The 16,693-nt window shown below is 38.7% G+C and overlaps 1 protein-coding gene and 1 long non-coding RNA gene across 2 annotated transcripts in view; both read right to left on the minus strand.

Moving 5' to 3' along the window:
• Positions 1-16,693, minus strand: part of LOC134804157 (uncharacterized) — a 460,972-nt gene that overhangs the window by 427,512 nt on the left and 16,767 nt on the right. The window lies entirely within an intron of this gene.
• On the minus strand, positions 1,532-15,142 carry LOC134804319 (ADP,ATP carrier protein-like). The gene is made up of 7 exons (XM_063777327.1): positions 14,896-15,142; positions 13,882-14,106; positions 13,395-13,518; positions 12,810-12,947; positions 12,321-12,461; positions 3,791-3,881; positions 1,532-2,474 (listed from the first exon to the last, which is right to left on the minus strand). The coding sequence occupies exons 2-7, from the start codon at positions 14,069-14,071 to the stop codon at positions 2,232-2,234; spliced, it is 927 nt and encodes a 308-aa protein (XP_063633397.1). The 5' UTR covers positions 14,072-14,106; positions 14,896-15,142; the 3' UTR covers positions 1,532-2,231.

Genomic DNA, 16,693 nt, shown 5'->3' on the forward strand with positions numbered 1-16,693 from the left:
TTTTCTAGTAGCATTTCGTTTCTGTATGGGCCGCAGTTCAAATCTAACCTAACCCACTGTTCTAGTAGCATTTCGGTTCTGTGAGGATCGCAGTTGTAACCTAACCTAACCCACTTTTATAGTAGCATTTCGTTTCTGTAAAGGTCGCAGTTCAAACCTAACCTAACCTACTTTTCTAGTACCATTTTGTTTCTGTAAGGGTCGCAGTGCTAACCTGACCTAACCCACTTAACCCTTTATAAGGCAGAGACGATTTAGAAACCACTTAGTTAATAAACATTTACGGAGAAGAACATCCTCTTTATTATTTAACTATAATGGTATTATATAGCGAATATATCAGGCTTTCTTTCCTCGTTCATACTTTTTCGGTCAATATTTAATTTTTGTGTAATTAATTAATCTATAGTATGTGGTCAATTTATGCACTATGCCTGTCAAGGGAAGCAAGCTATCGTCATTGTTTCCATTATACTATTAAAAATATACACGTCGCTGTATCTAATAATTTGAATTATAGCTCTTGCAATTCACGATGGCGAGTAGCGAGACTCTTATTGGTATGATGACAAGGTCTAATTTTGATAAATCCACGCTCCATCGTGAATTGCAAGAGCTTATAATTTTTTCAGTGATATTCGTATATTAATCCTACCCACTACAAGATACACAATAATGTTCGATTTACCGTATGTAGTCAATTAAACGCCAGTCTGTACAGAGCACCTTATGTTTGTTATGTCAATGTCAATGAATAGGGGTATTGGAAACAGATCATCTGAAAGCTCAAGTGCACTAACAGGCTGAGTGCATATATTGACCACATGTTTTTCTTAATGATTTCGTTTTTTTTTTGGCGTAGATGTGTTCCCCAGTGCATTAGAAACATGGTAGTGTATTTAACTTTCACGTAGCATATCTGTATAAATGGGGCCTTATAAAGGGTTAACTGATAGCAGTTCAAACCGATAGCAGCTTAACCTACTTTTCTAGTAGCATAACGAAATGCTACTAGAAAAGTAGGTTAGGTTAGGTAGGTATGCGGTGCGCGGTACGGCGGGTTGAGTGGGAGGGACTAGTCATTTTGGCATCAGTTTACTTTATTTGGTAATATGTATACATTTTTTGGTAATCATAGTGGTTTATTTAGGTGAAAATATCGCATGAATTTGGTCTTCAAGATTTGGTGATCATTAATGATTTTTGGTGATCATTCAATATATTTGGTATTTGAATACAATTTGAAGTGCAGTCGTAATTAAAACGGTGGTACTTTTGTATTTTTAGGCCTTATTTTTTTGGTGTTCAGTATTTATTTTTGGTAAGCATGATTTTTTTATTTAGGGTACCAAAGTATTTTTTGGTGGTCATTATATTTGTAGCCGTTCAAAAATAGCTTTTAATTCTTTTAAACTTTGCGATGTCTACAGGAATATGTATGACCTATCTGTTCCTAAGCTTCGCAATATTGAAATAATAAACAACGATAAAACCTTTGTATTATATCTGTATTGTATAAAACAAAAACAAGAAAAATACAATAAATGTAATTTATTTCTTCTTTCTAATTAAAAAAAAACATGGACATTAAAATGCATTATCAGACGTCAGTCAAACATCACCTGTTAAAATCGCCACATATATCTAAATCACCCAACGGCAAAAGGCAAACTATTTACACCACATGATCGTCAATGGGTCTTTATGTAGGTTTTAGGTTTACATGTTTGTTTTACATTTTTTTCGTTTTAAACTTGCCCGCATCGCGTCACGCTACAGATTTAGTGCATAATTGTTTTCCTTCGTATTTTTTAGGAAACATTCGTATTTGTCATGCTACTTCAGTCAACGTCAGTACTTTTTGTACCCAGACTGACTGAAATAGTAAGACACGTTCGTACGTTTCCGTGAAAATCCGAAGGAAAATAATTATGCACTACATCTGTAATATAAATAATATAATTGACATTGTGTCAAATATGTTCTCATGTGTGCTCGGCAGATTTACTCGTCAAACATAACATTTCAGTAAGTAGGTATATAGGGAGAACTGTTTCAGTTATTAAATATTTTGTACCGAACATTATTTCTAGGAAGATTGTATTTTAAATTGAAAATTGTATTTTTAATGCGTAGCAAGCATGCAGTTAAAAACAGACTTTAAAAAAGTTAAGAGAAAAACGTACAGCATAATCTGCACAATAAAACTGCCCTGACTAGGAGCGCAGTTTTTAAAGGAGTTTCTTAACTTCATCATATAGGATCAACACCAAAGCGCCTCCCGTGCCTCTGAGGACATTGGAGAACGCGCCTTTGAAGAAGGCCTTGGGGCCCTCAGTCTTGAGTATTTGAGCCCAACAGTGGGCCGTGCTCTTGTACGTCCGCTCGTGCACCGGCCGGCCGGACTGCATCATCATGCGTCTGCGCACCGTGTCCAGTGGGTACGAGAGGATACCGGCTACTGTTGTTACCGTCTGTAATAAAAGAACAACATGCGGACTTTAGGAAGACGGAATATTCTTCGAAACCGTCCAAGCTGTATTAGTAGGGTAAGATTATACTTATTGGCCACTACATAGTAATTGCCCACTCCTAACAAATCAGAAAAATACCAAACCAATTGAAGCCTTATTGTTAAGAGTGGGCAATTATGTAGTATATCTGTTTTTAAATTTTGCTTGGACATCAGTTACCTATCTTATTCGCGACCGCGACCAGTGTAACCTGCGTCAAAACGTCGGAAACAAAGGTAAGAAAATAAATTCCCGATAGACCCGGTATAAATATCTTTTTCCCCTCACTAGCTCGGAAAGCCGTCTTTTATCCTTTAATACAAGCGGGTGAAATTAAAAACGCATTTTATCCACTAGTGGGAAAAGTAATTTGACCTTCGAGCGTGTTTAAGTAGCTTTTGACAGATAGCAACACGTAAAAAGCTCATAATAATGGTTCGTTCGATATTAATTATCATTAAATAAATCGTTTGAGAATTTAATAAAAAATACCAAATTTAGCTTTATTTAATGATTTTAAGTCATAAACTTTAAAATTCTATAAGAAATATTTGTTTTTTATAAAGATGTTGAATATTATTTTGACCGCACAAGTTGAGTCGATGCAATTTCAAAACGCATCGTCAATATCGTCATACCTGAATGTCAACATTAAAACGTACTTAACGTTTCTCACCGGGTCCGACTCACGTAAAAATACACAACTTCCAGAGTTTTATATAGATGATCTAACGCCTGTGGAACTTGCACTTTCCTCGCTATAGAGAGGTGAAAAGTTTTGTGTTACAAACGGGTGCAAATGTATTTTATTTTACTTCTCGTGTGTTGAAACAATCGCTACGCTTAGGATTCTACTTAGAAACTTCAACTATAGAATCCTTTCGCTTGCTCGTGCCTCAATTCCACACGCACAGGTAAAATACAACTTTGCATCCTTGTATAACAATAAATAACTATTGTTTCGTTATCTACAATCGATTGGTCTCGGCTAGGTCAGCTGTACGGTTACCATCAGTTTGTCACTGACATAAACGCCGTCGAGAACGTAATTTACTTTCTATACATCCCGTTTGCACTAATATGCGAGTGCGAGCGAGATGTATAGAAAGTAAATTACGTTCTCGACGGCGTTTATGTCAGTGACAAACTGATGGTAACCGTACTGGTCTTTTGTAAGTGCAGAATGTTGTGCCGTATAGTCCAAATGATAGTCACGTTGTTTGATTGTGATTGATCAGCCAGATCAGCCTTTGATTTAATAAATAATATTTACGTACCTGAGCAATAAACCAGGATAGAAGGAGCGGGGTGTTCTTAGGGTCGGGCAGGAGGCCGCGTGCCGTGTCATAAAACCCGAAGTACGCGGCTCTGTACAGACACAGAGATAACATTAAAAAGATAACACATTAGAACTGCTCTTAAAAAGCCGGAGCTTTGCTTGCCTCTCAAGAATAGAAGAAGAAGAAGAAGAAATACATTTATTTTAACGTCACAACATAGTACATGAAAAAAAAAAGAAAGAAAAGTATGCAGACATAAAAGAGATTAGGACGCTAAAATAGGATCCCCACTCAGCATGATGCCGCGTCAGACCGTGGCGCTGGTTTTCTGTGGGGACCTGACTTAATCTAAAATTGAAAGGCGACACGTACGCCAAACGACACATAAATAAATTAGTTACATTGATTAAAAAAAAACATGAATAGGCGTAGTAAGTAATTTTAACATAGAAGGTTGGATCCTATAGAAGTGGTATACGCGTGCCTCCGTGAGGGACAAAACATACGCATGCGACACTATGATTGGTCGAATTTATTTGTTGCCCACCATAATCCATACTAAATTTACGGTGGGGAACAAATAAAATGTGAGACTGTGACAAGGACAAACAATAATAGCTCTTTTGCTGCTACTCCTACTGAAAGATACATAAAACTATCCTGTTCGGTCACTTCCCCCACCTTTCATGCCAGATCCAGTTATATACTAGATTCATGAATTTCAAATATTTGCAAAACCAGCGTTCATTTAAGATCTAGACGAGTAAAGATCGAGGGGATGGCATTGCCCAAATGCCCACTATTGCCCACCAGGAATATCGCCATCCTTAGGTACTATAGTTCATTTTTTTTAGCATTAGAAATAAGGTAAACAATCTTGATGTGTCTTTCAATTTTAAAAATAAGTTACCTACGGCAAATATGTAACAATTATGAATCTAATACGATCATTTATATTCCTCTGCTTTCATAAGTGATAGTTACTGATTTTTAAAAAGCGTTTTTCAATTAAAAGACATGTCAAGATCGCTTAGGTACCTTCTTTCAAGTTTTTTCTAATGCTAAAAAAAACGACCTATAATAATACTAGTGGCTCTGTGAGCTGTAGACCTCGCGAGCAGAGCTTAAAACTGAATAAATGTATGGTTCCGTTGTTTAGAAGAATTTAGAGAATCTAATTTGACCATAAAAACTTAACTATCAATTGCTTACAAAATTCGGGAATTTGTTTAGATATGCGACCTGTAGAGTAGAACATATGGACATACGAAACAATTTTTGGCTAACAGGCCAATTCAAACTTACACTGATATCAGAAAGACATCTAACTGATGTCATTTAGTTATCGTGCATTTCACTCGTTCTTGTCCGTATATGTATTGGCGCAAGCGAGACGCACGATGACTAGGTACTAAATAACATGATAAAAATATCATCCCGATGTCAGTGTACGGTCGATGCCCCTTAAGTATCCACGTCGCCATACTAATTGTATAGAAAAGTGGATAGAGTTAGACCAAGAAAAGTCTGCAGAGATTTTGACAGCACACGCAGTGCCAATGTTATTTGTGCCAGTGTCAAAATCTCTGCAGACTTTTCTCGGTCGAGTGTGGCCCATAATTTCCGAAAATCATTTTTTCTCCGAGGCAATTACTCCGTTCTCATATTTTGCGTTGCCCATAATTTCCCGAAATCATTTATTCTCGGTAGCAATTTTATTACTCCGTTCCCATATTTTCCCAATGGTTTTCTTCCGCAATCGCCTATTTTTTATATTTTTAAATTAATCTTTTCCGTATAGTTTTCGTTCTTTTAAATATCAAGGATAATATTTTCTTGTTACTGTATGTTAATAGTGTAGTAATTATATTTGTTTCTTGTAGGTATTTCACATACAACAAATATCAAAAACACTAAAATTAAAACATAATCTAAAAAACTACAAGTAAAAAACCAAACGCTGTCAGCCAATAACTCTAACCTACCTATATCTGGGAGCAGATTCGTTTTTAGGGTCATCAAAAAAAAAATAACCCTAACCTACCTATCTCTGGGAGCAGTTTCGTTTTTAGGGTCATCAAAAAAAATAACCCTAACCTACCTATCTCTGGGAGCAGTTTCGTTTTTAGGGTCATCAAAAAAAATAACCCTAACCTACCTATTTGAAAAAAACCTGGTTATTTTATTTTTTAATAAAATAAAATAAATATATTTAAAAAAAGAGAAAATATGGAGATAGAGAATATTTAGTTACTGAAAAAAAAGCCTACTGGTTATTTTAACTACTGGGATCAAAAAGAAAAGGGAATAAATTGAGAAAGGGAAAATTTAGTTTATGAAAAAATTTCCACGAAAAATTAAATAAAGCGAAGAAATTCCACTGGGAAAAAATGAGAACGGAGTAATTGCCTCGAAGAAAAAATGATTTGCGGAAATTATGGGCCATTTTAGCGAGGCGATCCAAATTAAAAGGCTCTAGGATAATGTTAGTTAGACTTTGAGCCCGGGAAAGCGCAACGTACGAGCAACCTACAGCAAGTTCCCTGATCCCAAGGTCGACCACTACCCTACTACCCACTAAGGGGCTGTCCATAAATTACGTCATCTATTTTTGACGATTTTTGACCCCCCCCCCCCCCCTAAAATCATCCAAAAATCATGCTTCATGTGACCCTGTTTCCTCCTACGTCATGCTACCATCATCCGATGTCCAGACCCCCGCCCCCTAATTTGAAATGACGTAATTTATGAATAGCCCCTAACGTAAGTGGAAATTGACTCCTGGAACAGCCATGCCCTTGAACTTAAACCGCTAAAAAAATGTTCAAACAAAAACTCAAACGAATACGCTTACCTCGCGCTTCGCGCTCGCTTGATCAATCAGCAATACGATGTTTAAGTGCAAAAAATAAATAAAAAAAGTTGCATTTACTGGGGATCGAACCGGGTACCTATCCCATATCCTTGCTTGTAAGCGTCTTTCCAACTGCGCTATGATAGCATTAAGATGAGCTGACGAAATTTGGTTACTTATTCTCGAGTAAGAATTTAAATATCTAATCTAAAGAGAATAAAGTGTATAGGGGACGTGCATGAACTATAGGGGGCAGCACAGGAGCCGTCAGATCTTTGGCGCGAAGCGTAGTTTATGATTCCGTATGAAGCGTATGTGTAGTTTATGATTCCGATGTAGCCCACGAGATGGCAGAACCTACTATGCACAAGGAAACGTACTTACGAGAACGGTAGATGGTAGCACTTGCTTTGGCAATGTACATGTGCACATAAGTTTCCGATTCAGGCCACAAGATGACAGGCCCTCCAACGCGCACGGTCCCTATAGTGGGCGTGCGTTAACTATAGAGGGTAGCATAGGAGCCGTCAGATTTTTGGCGTGAGGCGTAAATGTGACGTTTATGCTTCCGATGTAGCCCACAAGATGACAGAACCTACTATGCATAAGGAAACGTACCTACAAGAACGGTCGATGGTAGAACTTGTTTTGGCAATGTACATGTTTCCGATTCAGGCCACAAGATGGCAGACCCTCCAACGCGCACGGTCCCTATATGTAGTAGAGGGTTATTGTCATACTAAATTTTGTAGTCACAGTAAATTTACTGCCATCTTTCGATACAGGATTAAAATGAAAATGAAAAAAAAAAATATCAAAAAATGTATATATGTATGGATAAATGATTTTTTTTATTTTTAGAACGCCATATGATTTTGACCCATGTTCTTTTACTGATATGAGTAAAAATTGTTAAATATAAAATGGTGTCGCCATCTAGACGAGCATAGGCCAAAGGTATGGCGCCGTATATTTAAGAATCAAATTTTCTTTAAAGCGCAAAAAGCCATCATCTCTTGCAAAAAATAAACGAATACGCTTAGCCCGCGCTTAATTTAAATACGTTTTTTTTCATTTTTTTCAAAATAAAAAAAAAATAAAAAACAACAATTGATAAGTATAAAAAAATACAAAAAGTTATGTAGCAGCATACAATTACTGGGGATGGAACCAGGGACCTCCCTATGCAAACAAAAAAGCGAACGTTTGCAAAATGCGCCATGATAGTTCTTACTAAAGCTGACGAAATTTAGCTACTCATTCTCAAGTAAAAACTAAATATCAAAATACCGCCGAAACCAGCGATACAAATTTTCTGAATTTTTGGCCATTTAATCTATAACCATATATCAGAAAGAAAAAGCTCTTATGATATCGATACGACTATTTGTTTAGGCGACAGGTATCACGACTCCGCCATTTTTAAAAATTTCCAAAAACCGGATTGACAAAAAATTTTATTTAGTCATAGAATCTGGTCAAAAAATTTCATGAGAATCGGTTAAGAATTGCGACCTGTAGAGGAGAACATCCGGAAATACAAAACTAAATATCTATATACCGCCTAAACCAGCGATAATTTTTTTCTGTATTTTTTGCTATTAGCTCTGTAAACATGTCTCAAAAAGAAAAAACTCTTATGATATCGATACGACTATTTGTTTAGGCGCCAGGTATCACGACTCCGCCATTTTTAAAAATTTCCAAAAACCGGAACCGTCAAAACGTAGACCTTCGCTTCGCTTCGGTCAATTACAAATGCGAAAGTAGCTGATAGTGCTGATACCTCTTCACGTTAATACAAAAAAAAATAAGTTCAAAAACTAAAACCCGACTACTGCAAATCGCGGCTATCCTCTGAATCTCTGTAAATATATAAAAAAATGATAACTCTTATTTTCCTATATGATAATTTCAGATAAGAATTCTATCTTGTTTCATACTTTTTAGAGCGCGATTTGCAGTAGTCGGGTTTTAGTTTTTGAACTTATTTTTTATTTAATTAATTTTGGGGTCAGGATTTCGTTACTTACAATAATATTTGAAGTCACCTTCGGCGCCTGGCTTTGGAACGCGTACAGCGAGCCTCGTACGTCGGGCTACGCCCGACTCTTTTAGTATCAGGGCGCCGAAGGCGCCTGGCTTTGGAACGCGTACATCGTGCTTCGTATGTCGGGCTACGTCCGACTCTTTTAGTATGAGGGCGCCGAAGGCGCCCGGTTTTGGAACGCGTACAGCGAGCCTCGTACGTCGGGCTACGCCCGACTCTTTTAGTATGAGGGCGCCGAAGGCGCCCGGCTTTGGAACGCGTACATCGTGCTTCGTACGTCGGGCTACGCCCGACTCTTTTAGTATGAGGGCGCCGAAGGCGCCCGGCTTTGGAACGCGTACATCGTGCTTCGTACGTCGGGCTACGCCCGACTCTTTTAGTATGAGGGCGCCGAAGGCGCCCGGCTTTGGAACGCGTACAGCGAGCCTCGTACGTCGGGCTACGCCCGACTCGTTTAGTATGAGGGCGCCGAAGGCGCCCGGCTTTGGAACGCGTACATCAGGCCTCGTACGTTGGGCTACGCCCGACTCTTTTAGTATGAGGGTGCCGAAGGCGCCCGGCGTTGGACCGCGTACAACGCGCCACATACATCGGACTACGCCTGACCCTTTTAGTGTCGCCTTTTGGACCGAGTCCGGTGCGTCACATAGGTACGTTTCAGTATGCTTCGCCTGACCACTGCGAATTTTAACGAGGTGAATATACTCATACTCATACTCATACTCATTTATTCATAATATTCTTAAAATATTACATGTCAACATCAGAAAATAAAATACACATTATTATCACATTATTGAGAATAATAAAAAATGTATGTCTAGAATTAAAATTACAATAATCATTATGTTCATTAGATTAAAAATACAATTGAAATAGTATGACAAGATTAAAATAGGTAACATGTCATGTTAGTAGATAGGTACATATTAGTTATAGTTAGGTAATAATTAATTAGTTATTGCATTTTTCAATTTCAAATAATTGCATTACAGTATAAAAGGTTCTATCAATAAGCCATTTTTTAAGTTTGTTAATAAACATATTAGTACTATCTAACATTTTGATGTCATTGGGCAGTGCATTATAAATCTTCGGACCTAAGACATGCATGGTCTTTGAAGACTTGCTTAGTCTGTGGGGTGGTGGAAGCAGTCGTTCCTTGCTACCTAAACGGGTGCGTGTGAGTTTGTTGGTAACAAAAGTGTGTTTGTGTGTGTGTACGTGTTTAGCTATGTTGAATATGAATTGAGAGGGTAATGTGAGTATCTTCATGTCTGCAAATAGATGTTTTGCTGACGTACCTGGTGAGGCTCTGGCTATGATTCTTAGGGCACGTTTCTGAAGTACAAAAACTCGATGCCACTCTGCCGCTGTGCCCCATAGTTCCAGGCCGTAGCACATTATAGAATGGAAGAGTGAGAAGTAGGTTGATCGTAGTTCTTTATAAGGCAGTACGTGAGCAAGCTTACCTAAAGCAAAGCATGCACCGGAAAGCTTCTTACAAAGGGTGTCTATGTGTTGGTCCCATTTGAGGGCGGAGTCCAAAGTTAGCCCCAGAAATTTTGCGTGTTGAATTTGTTCTATGGGAGTGTGGTCAATGTGAATTGATAGAGGCCTAGGAGGTCTACCACCTAAGTTGATGTGCATTACTTGTGTTTTCACAAGGTTAAGGACTAGGCCATTGAGGATGAACCAGTTTTGCATTCGATTGATGTCCTGTTTTACGAGTTCCTCTAGGTTTTGTATGGAGGGTGCTGTCAAAATGTCACAGGAGTCATCAGCGAATAGGTACATGTCACCTTGGACGTTAGCAGGAAGGTCGTTAACCTGTAATAAAAAGCACAGGTTGGCCAGCGACGATCCTTGAGGTACACCGATATCTACCCCCCCGTATTCCGATTGTACCTGGCCTCCGTTCAAGGCCACCACCTGCTTTCGCTGTTTTAGGAAGTCAATCATAAGTTTATGTGCTGTACCGCGAATCCCGGCGTGGTGGAGTTTTCCCGCTAAGACGTCGTGATTACATAAATCGAATGCGCGGGTCATATCGCACAATAAAATAGCGACGTGAGACGAGTTCTCTTTAGATTTCATAATTTTATTTATTGTTTCGCGGATCACGTTAATGCACGACCTGTTTTTCCTGTACGCGTATTGTTTATCGCTTAGTATATTAAAACTTTCGAAGAAAAGGGATAATCTTTGGCATAGACAGTATTCAAAAAGTTTTCCAATCGCTGGTATTATACTAATTGGTCTATAGTTTTTTATGTCATCGATTTGCCCTTTTCCTTTATAAATTGGTACAACTTTTACGTTTTTTAGAACTTGTGGATAAGTGCCGTTTTTAATTAAGAAGTTGAAGATATGTATTAATTGTTGTAATATGTACGGCAATGCGATTTTTAAAAGTTTTGTGGAGATATTATAAATGTCGTATACTAAGATTACTAAGCAACTTTTACCATGGGACCTAACCCGATCTCGTAAAAAAATTTGCTGATCTGGACTTCTATACCTATTCACGTTATAAAATATTGCAGGTCATTTTAAAAAACACCATTTATATAGCGGCCAAACAAATTTCTTTTGAAAAATCCTTCTTGTATCGCCGTAGTCGCGTAACACGCGGATAGATAGAATCCAGAGCGATTGTAGATTGGTAGTTCGAATTACCTACCAGATAAATTAATGTTTTATCGGGTGCATGCAAGCAAAGCCGGGTGCAAAAGCTAACAATATGTATATATTTGAAATGTGCTAATTGAGCTCTTCCAAATGATATACAACACGTCATCATTACTTATTTTTATTTTTTTGGTTCGTGAGTTTATGACCTCTGGAGGGCGCCGTGTTCATTTTTTTGTGACGTCATATAGCCTATAACCAGCGGACGATTAAGACGATTCGAATGACACGTCGTTTGTCAAATTTCAATGAGTACTTTAGAAGTTATGAGGGAACAGATGAACATACATACATACATACATACATACATACCCACAAACATACCGGTCAAAATCATAACCCTCCTTTTGCGTTGCCGTAGTCGGGTAAAAAATATCATTCTGAAATTAGTTATTACAATTTACTTTAATATTTTGTTATTTACCAGACGCTTTCCTGTAAAGAAAAAAAAAACGCGAGGAAACCTGCATGAAATTGAAAAGGTGTATGTGAAGTCCCCAACGATTAAGGCCAGACCATGGGCCCTGTCCCTCCTGTACATGAGAGGAGGTCTGTGTACGGCCGTGGGTACTAGGCTGATTTATATTTTATTATTACATTTGTCATTGGATTTCATCATTGCTCGCCTTCGACCAACACCTCTGCCGAAGCATAGGCACAACTGTAGGTGGCGCGTGTTGTGACTCATCTGTACACAAAAAGAGATCGAGGCGTGCAGGATTTGTCTTAATTGTGTGTCATTTTCTATGTATTTGTGTCGTCATTACAGATTGGATTTTGTATGTATAGTGAGTGAGAAGTGCGACTGTGTACAAAAAATGGCAGAATGATTTGTACAGCAAGGTATCGCTTGGGATCCATCCTTCCAACATGTCGGAAGCCAGTGTTGCTCGAAGTTATACGCAGGCCAAGTCTGGAAATATATATAATACCTGTATATAATGATGCCCTGGACGGAGACAATGAACCCTCTGTACAGACCGAGCGGTCCATCAGATTTCAAGGTCTTTGTTATGCAGTGAGTGATGCCGTTGAACTCCTTATTCTTGCCTTTGCCAATATCCGCTGCTAACCTGGCGGTGAATTGCATAGTTAAGTATTTGTTAGAAACCTGATTCAGACCCTATTGCTAGTCTGAAAGTTAGGGTGGTGGCAGAAAAGTTCGAGTTGAGGTGAACCTAAACTGAAATAGATAATTTTACGAAACACCTGGGATCGAACCAGCGTCTTCTAAATTCGCGGCAGACGTCATATCTGTCGAAATTTCTCAAATGTATCGTGAAGCTAACAGTCTTTATCCATACTTCCAAGAGCGAGCAGTAGGTACATGCTTATACAGATCCCTTACGGAATTACGGTACAGCGAGGGAGATGGTGGTGGATATTTAATAAAATAATTTGATTATAGTCGTTGTACAAACCTGGTCCTAGCGTAATCCAGAGGGTAGACAAAGCACAGAGAAGTCGCGCCAGCGGCGCCTCCCGAAGCTAAGTTCCCGGCGAAATGTTTCCAGAAATTCTTGTTCTTGTCTACACCGGCCAAGAACAGGTTCTTGTACCTATGTAAGATTTCACATGATAATTTCCCCTAGACTCAAATTGTCTCTATACCAAATTGTCCAAATTAATCGAAGACTGACAGATAGAGTTTATTTTGCATTTATAATTGGCGAACCGAGTGCGGGAGTGGCCCCGAGTCCTCGTTTTTGCTTTGACAAAAATGCGTTCGTGTCCTGGGTGCCTACCGCAAACCACCTTCGACGTGTTGCCTCTTTGTCACACTTACGTACGAATTTATAAGTGCGACCGAGAGGCAACACGTCGAACGTGGTTCGCGGTAGGCCCTCAGCTGTTCTCTACAGGTCGCATTCTCAATCGACTCTCAGCAAATTTTTTGAGCAATGTTTTTAAAACGGTGGAGCTATGGGGGTTGATACACTCGCTAGGTCCACGGCTCACAGTGCCACTATAACATTGATGATTATTAGTAAACAATGTAAACATACTTATCCTTGAAGGCGAAGTTGAGCGCCTGCGTGGGGAAGTACCGGATGACGTTGGCGAGGTTCCCACGCCAAAAGGCGGTGGGGCCCTGCTCTTTAGGGATACGGACCAAAGCGTCCATTATACCTGCAGAGAGAATGTCACATTCACTGCGTGCTTTTAAAACATTAAGGCTGGTTTTAGTGCCACGCTGCGCGTCTGCGCTGATCATTTAGGATGTTCTTGAAGAGTTTTAGAATAACGCTGACAGCAGAGCGCTGACGACCAAGAGTACTGAGCAAACCCTAGGCTGGTCCCAAAGAAAAGCGAAAACATTGCCGTCCAAAGCAGACCTGGCTATGCATCTATTTTTAAGACTTGGAGCGAACTCAAGCATACGAAACTCAAGATCGATTCAGATAACGGGGCACTGTGGACTCCCTCTGTCCCATCTAGGGGATATAGAACAGTAAAGTAAGTAAGTTTGTAATTTAGGATTGAAATATTGACCTTTGTAACGATCCTTCTCCGCAATCTGCTTGGAGATGTGCTGCACTTGCAACAGCAGCTTCACCCGCTCGATCGGTGCCATAGCTGTCTTCGACACGGCTGCTGATACCCCACCAGCGATAAAGTCTTTCATGAACCCCACGGTACCAGTTTCTTTTGGTTTTTTACCTTCTTTACCTTTGTCACCCATGGTGCTTGTATCTATCTAGGACCTAATACACTAACCTGAAAGGACGATATTATAATCAAAGTTTGTGGCAAAAAATCACTTTTTTTTGTTTTATCACAGAGTTAAATTCCTTTGGCCACCCCCTGTCTCCATCATCAGATCAGCTCGACGGTACCATAATATTGGTCATGGTCGCATTTTTATCGGCTGTCACCATGCCTGTCACGTTTTAACAAGTATGTAAGTACGAAACTAACGCAAACTCGGCAGGCGGTAAAAACGCGACTATACCACCGTAATTTTAAAGGCGTATCCAGAATCAGATTAGTCAATTTTTCGCCAATCTGATTAAATTGCCCGATCGAATCAGAACGTGTGGACGCAAACGCCAATTTGGCGCGCCGAATTCAACCGCCGATAATGACCGATATCACCGATAAAATGAGGTGCGGACGCAAGAATACCAATTTGTGACGCCAGTATTTTCGTTCTGGGGCATTTTTTCAATTTAGAGGACTAATCACCATAAATCTAAAATTGGTGATTAAATTGGAGATTGACGCGAATTTCATTTCTGATCAAATCGGTCGATCATCCCGTCTGGATACCACTTAAGACTCTAACCGAGTTCCTACAATACAACTTTACATACGAGTACATATACTTATTGTATCTGATTAACAATTAGGATAGAGTCTGTGCGGAAAGAGAAAAGTCGTGGAATGTTGGGGTCCAATAAATTCCACGACTCTTCTCTTTCCGAACAGACTCTATATTAATTAAAATGATTTCCCATTCTTCACAAGAAGTAGAAAAAGTTCAGTAGGTATTTAAGCATCACTTACAAACTCTTGATTACACTATTCCAATGTTATTTTCATCATCCATCTTCTAGTATTCCAATTCACAACTCTTAACCAAATTTTGTCTTTTCTATTGTGATATAAGAAAATTTTTATAATAAATTGACTTTTGATTGACTTTGAGACTTAGTTACAAAAGACGTGCGACTTTCTGTCAAATTTTCTTTCAAGTTATTTACTTTTTTTGGGGTTTCTTTGAATTTAGAATAATGATGTAAAGACAATGATTATGATCCTCTAGAGCAGCGGTCGGCAACCTTTTAGCAGCCAAGGGCCACATAGTAGTTAACGGAGGTGACGCGGGCCGTACTTTGTTAATATTTATGACTTTATGAGACATTGTTGTTGGTCACTATTACATACAAAATAGCCAAGACGCCTCTCGGGCCGCAAGTGACAGATTCGCGAGTCGCATGCGGCCCAAGGTTGCCGACCGCAGCTCTAGAATCTGGCTAGCGAAAATATTTTTGACAGATATTTCCGCGTTGTATCACCAATTGTCTATGATTTAAAAAAAAGCTAAAGTCAGTTGTATATTAATGTCATTCATTCAAATTGTTTGCGGTTTATAAGGGGTTTATTTTAAATATATTAGTAGTGACTATACCGAGTGAGGTTCGCAAACTACTATATTTTAGCTCTTAAACAATTACGACGATGTGCGAAGTCGACGTGAAGCGTGGAATAACGAAAAACTGCAATGTTTACAAGTCGTAAATAATTTAGAAGGTTGGTGCTCTATATATTTTGATACTTTAAATACTAGTTCTAACATTTGCCTATAACTTTGATTAAGTACGTGAATTTGTTAATACCTGAATCTCATAAACAGGACAAGTGTGTAAAGAAACGGATAAACTACAAGTTCTATAAAATATCAATAAAATCAAAATATTGGAATGTAAACATGTGTGTTTGTCATTGACTGTACTTTACATAGTGGTAGAAATTATGTGCGCTGACTTTGAGTGCACGTCAATGTATATTTAATTTATTTCCTTAGGTACCTTACGTGTGCACAGAAAATCAAAAATATTTTCTAGTATCAAAAATATAATTCCTACTACACCAAGTGTCACCAGCCCAAAAATTTTTGAATTTCCCGCCAAAACTTTGTGTAATATTTCAGTAGCCAGACTTTAGCTTCCTCTATGGGGTCCGCTTTCACGACTCATCTCTTTCCGAACAAACTCTAGTAAACTATAGTCACCACAGATAGTCACAATTCTATGAGAGCATAGTTTAGATAAAAATTTAAATATTATGCGCTTTTGAATGAGGAGACACAAAGGTTAGGACAGATGTCGCCACTGCAACCGGATTTTGTTTACGTTTTGTTGTCAAGTGTCAAGTGCGAGTTTTTTTAGTAATACTCGCGATTATTAAAGTAAAATGTATTCATTTATGACTGCACGGGAACTGCAAACCGAGCATCGAAGGAGAAATGCTACAGTTGGTGGAAAAAAGACTGATTTGATACAAAGATAATCACTTATTATATTTGAGGTTATCTTGTGTATTTTACCGTTTATTCAAATTTTCGAAGGCTCAAATGCAGTTTTTCCTTTTATATTACAAGTGTTCGATCGAAAATAAAGTTTGGTGTATACCTGGAAGTACAAGAAGGCGTTTCATATACGCCGCCCTACGATACTATCTAGCTACACAAAGTCGTGACTCGTGATGCGTACGGATTACAGCATGCATGACCATGCCATGCCCTACATTATAGTAGGAGAAGTACTACCTACTTCATTGTAACTTAGCTTACCTGTGTATT

The sequence above is a fragment of the Cydia splendana genome, chromosome Z (genome assembly GCF_910591565.1).
Source record: "Cydia splendana chromosome Z, ilCydSple1.2, whole genome shotgun sequence".
Classification (NCBI taxonomy): Eukaryota; Metazoa; Arthropoda; class Insecta; order Lepidoptera; family Tortricidae; genus Cydia; species Cydia splendana.

What these genes read in the sequence shown, in the direction of transcription:
- LOC134804319 (XM_063777327.1), bottom strand. Translation starts at nt 14,071, where the DNA reads ATGGGTGACAAAGGTAAAGAAGGTAAAAAACCAAAAGAAACTGGTACC. An exon ending in CAGGGCATCATTATATACAG is followed by an intron (nt 3,882 to 12,320) that starts GTATTATATATA and finishes GTGTCTGTACAG; the next exon opens with AGCCGCGTACTTCGGGTTTT. An exon ending in TATCCTGGTTTATTGCTCAG is followed by an intron (nt 2,475 to 3,790) that starts GTACGTAAATAT and finishes CTTTTATTACAG; the next exon opens with ACGGTAACAACAGTAGCCGG.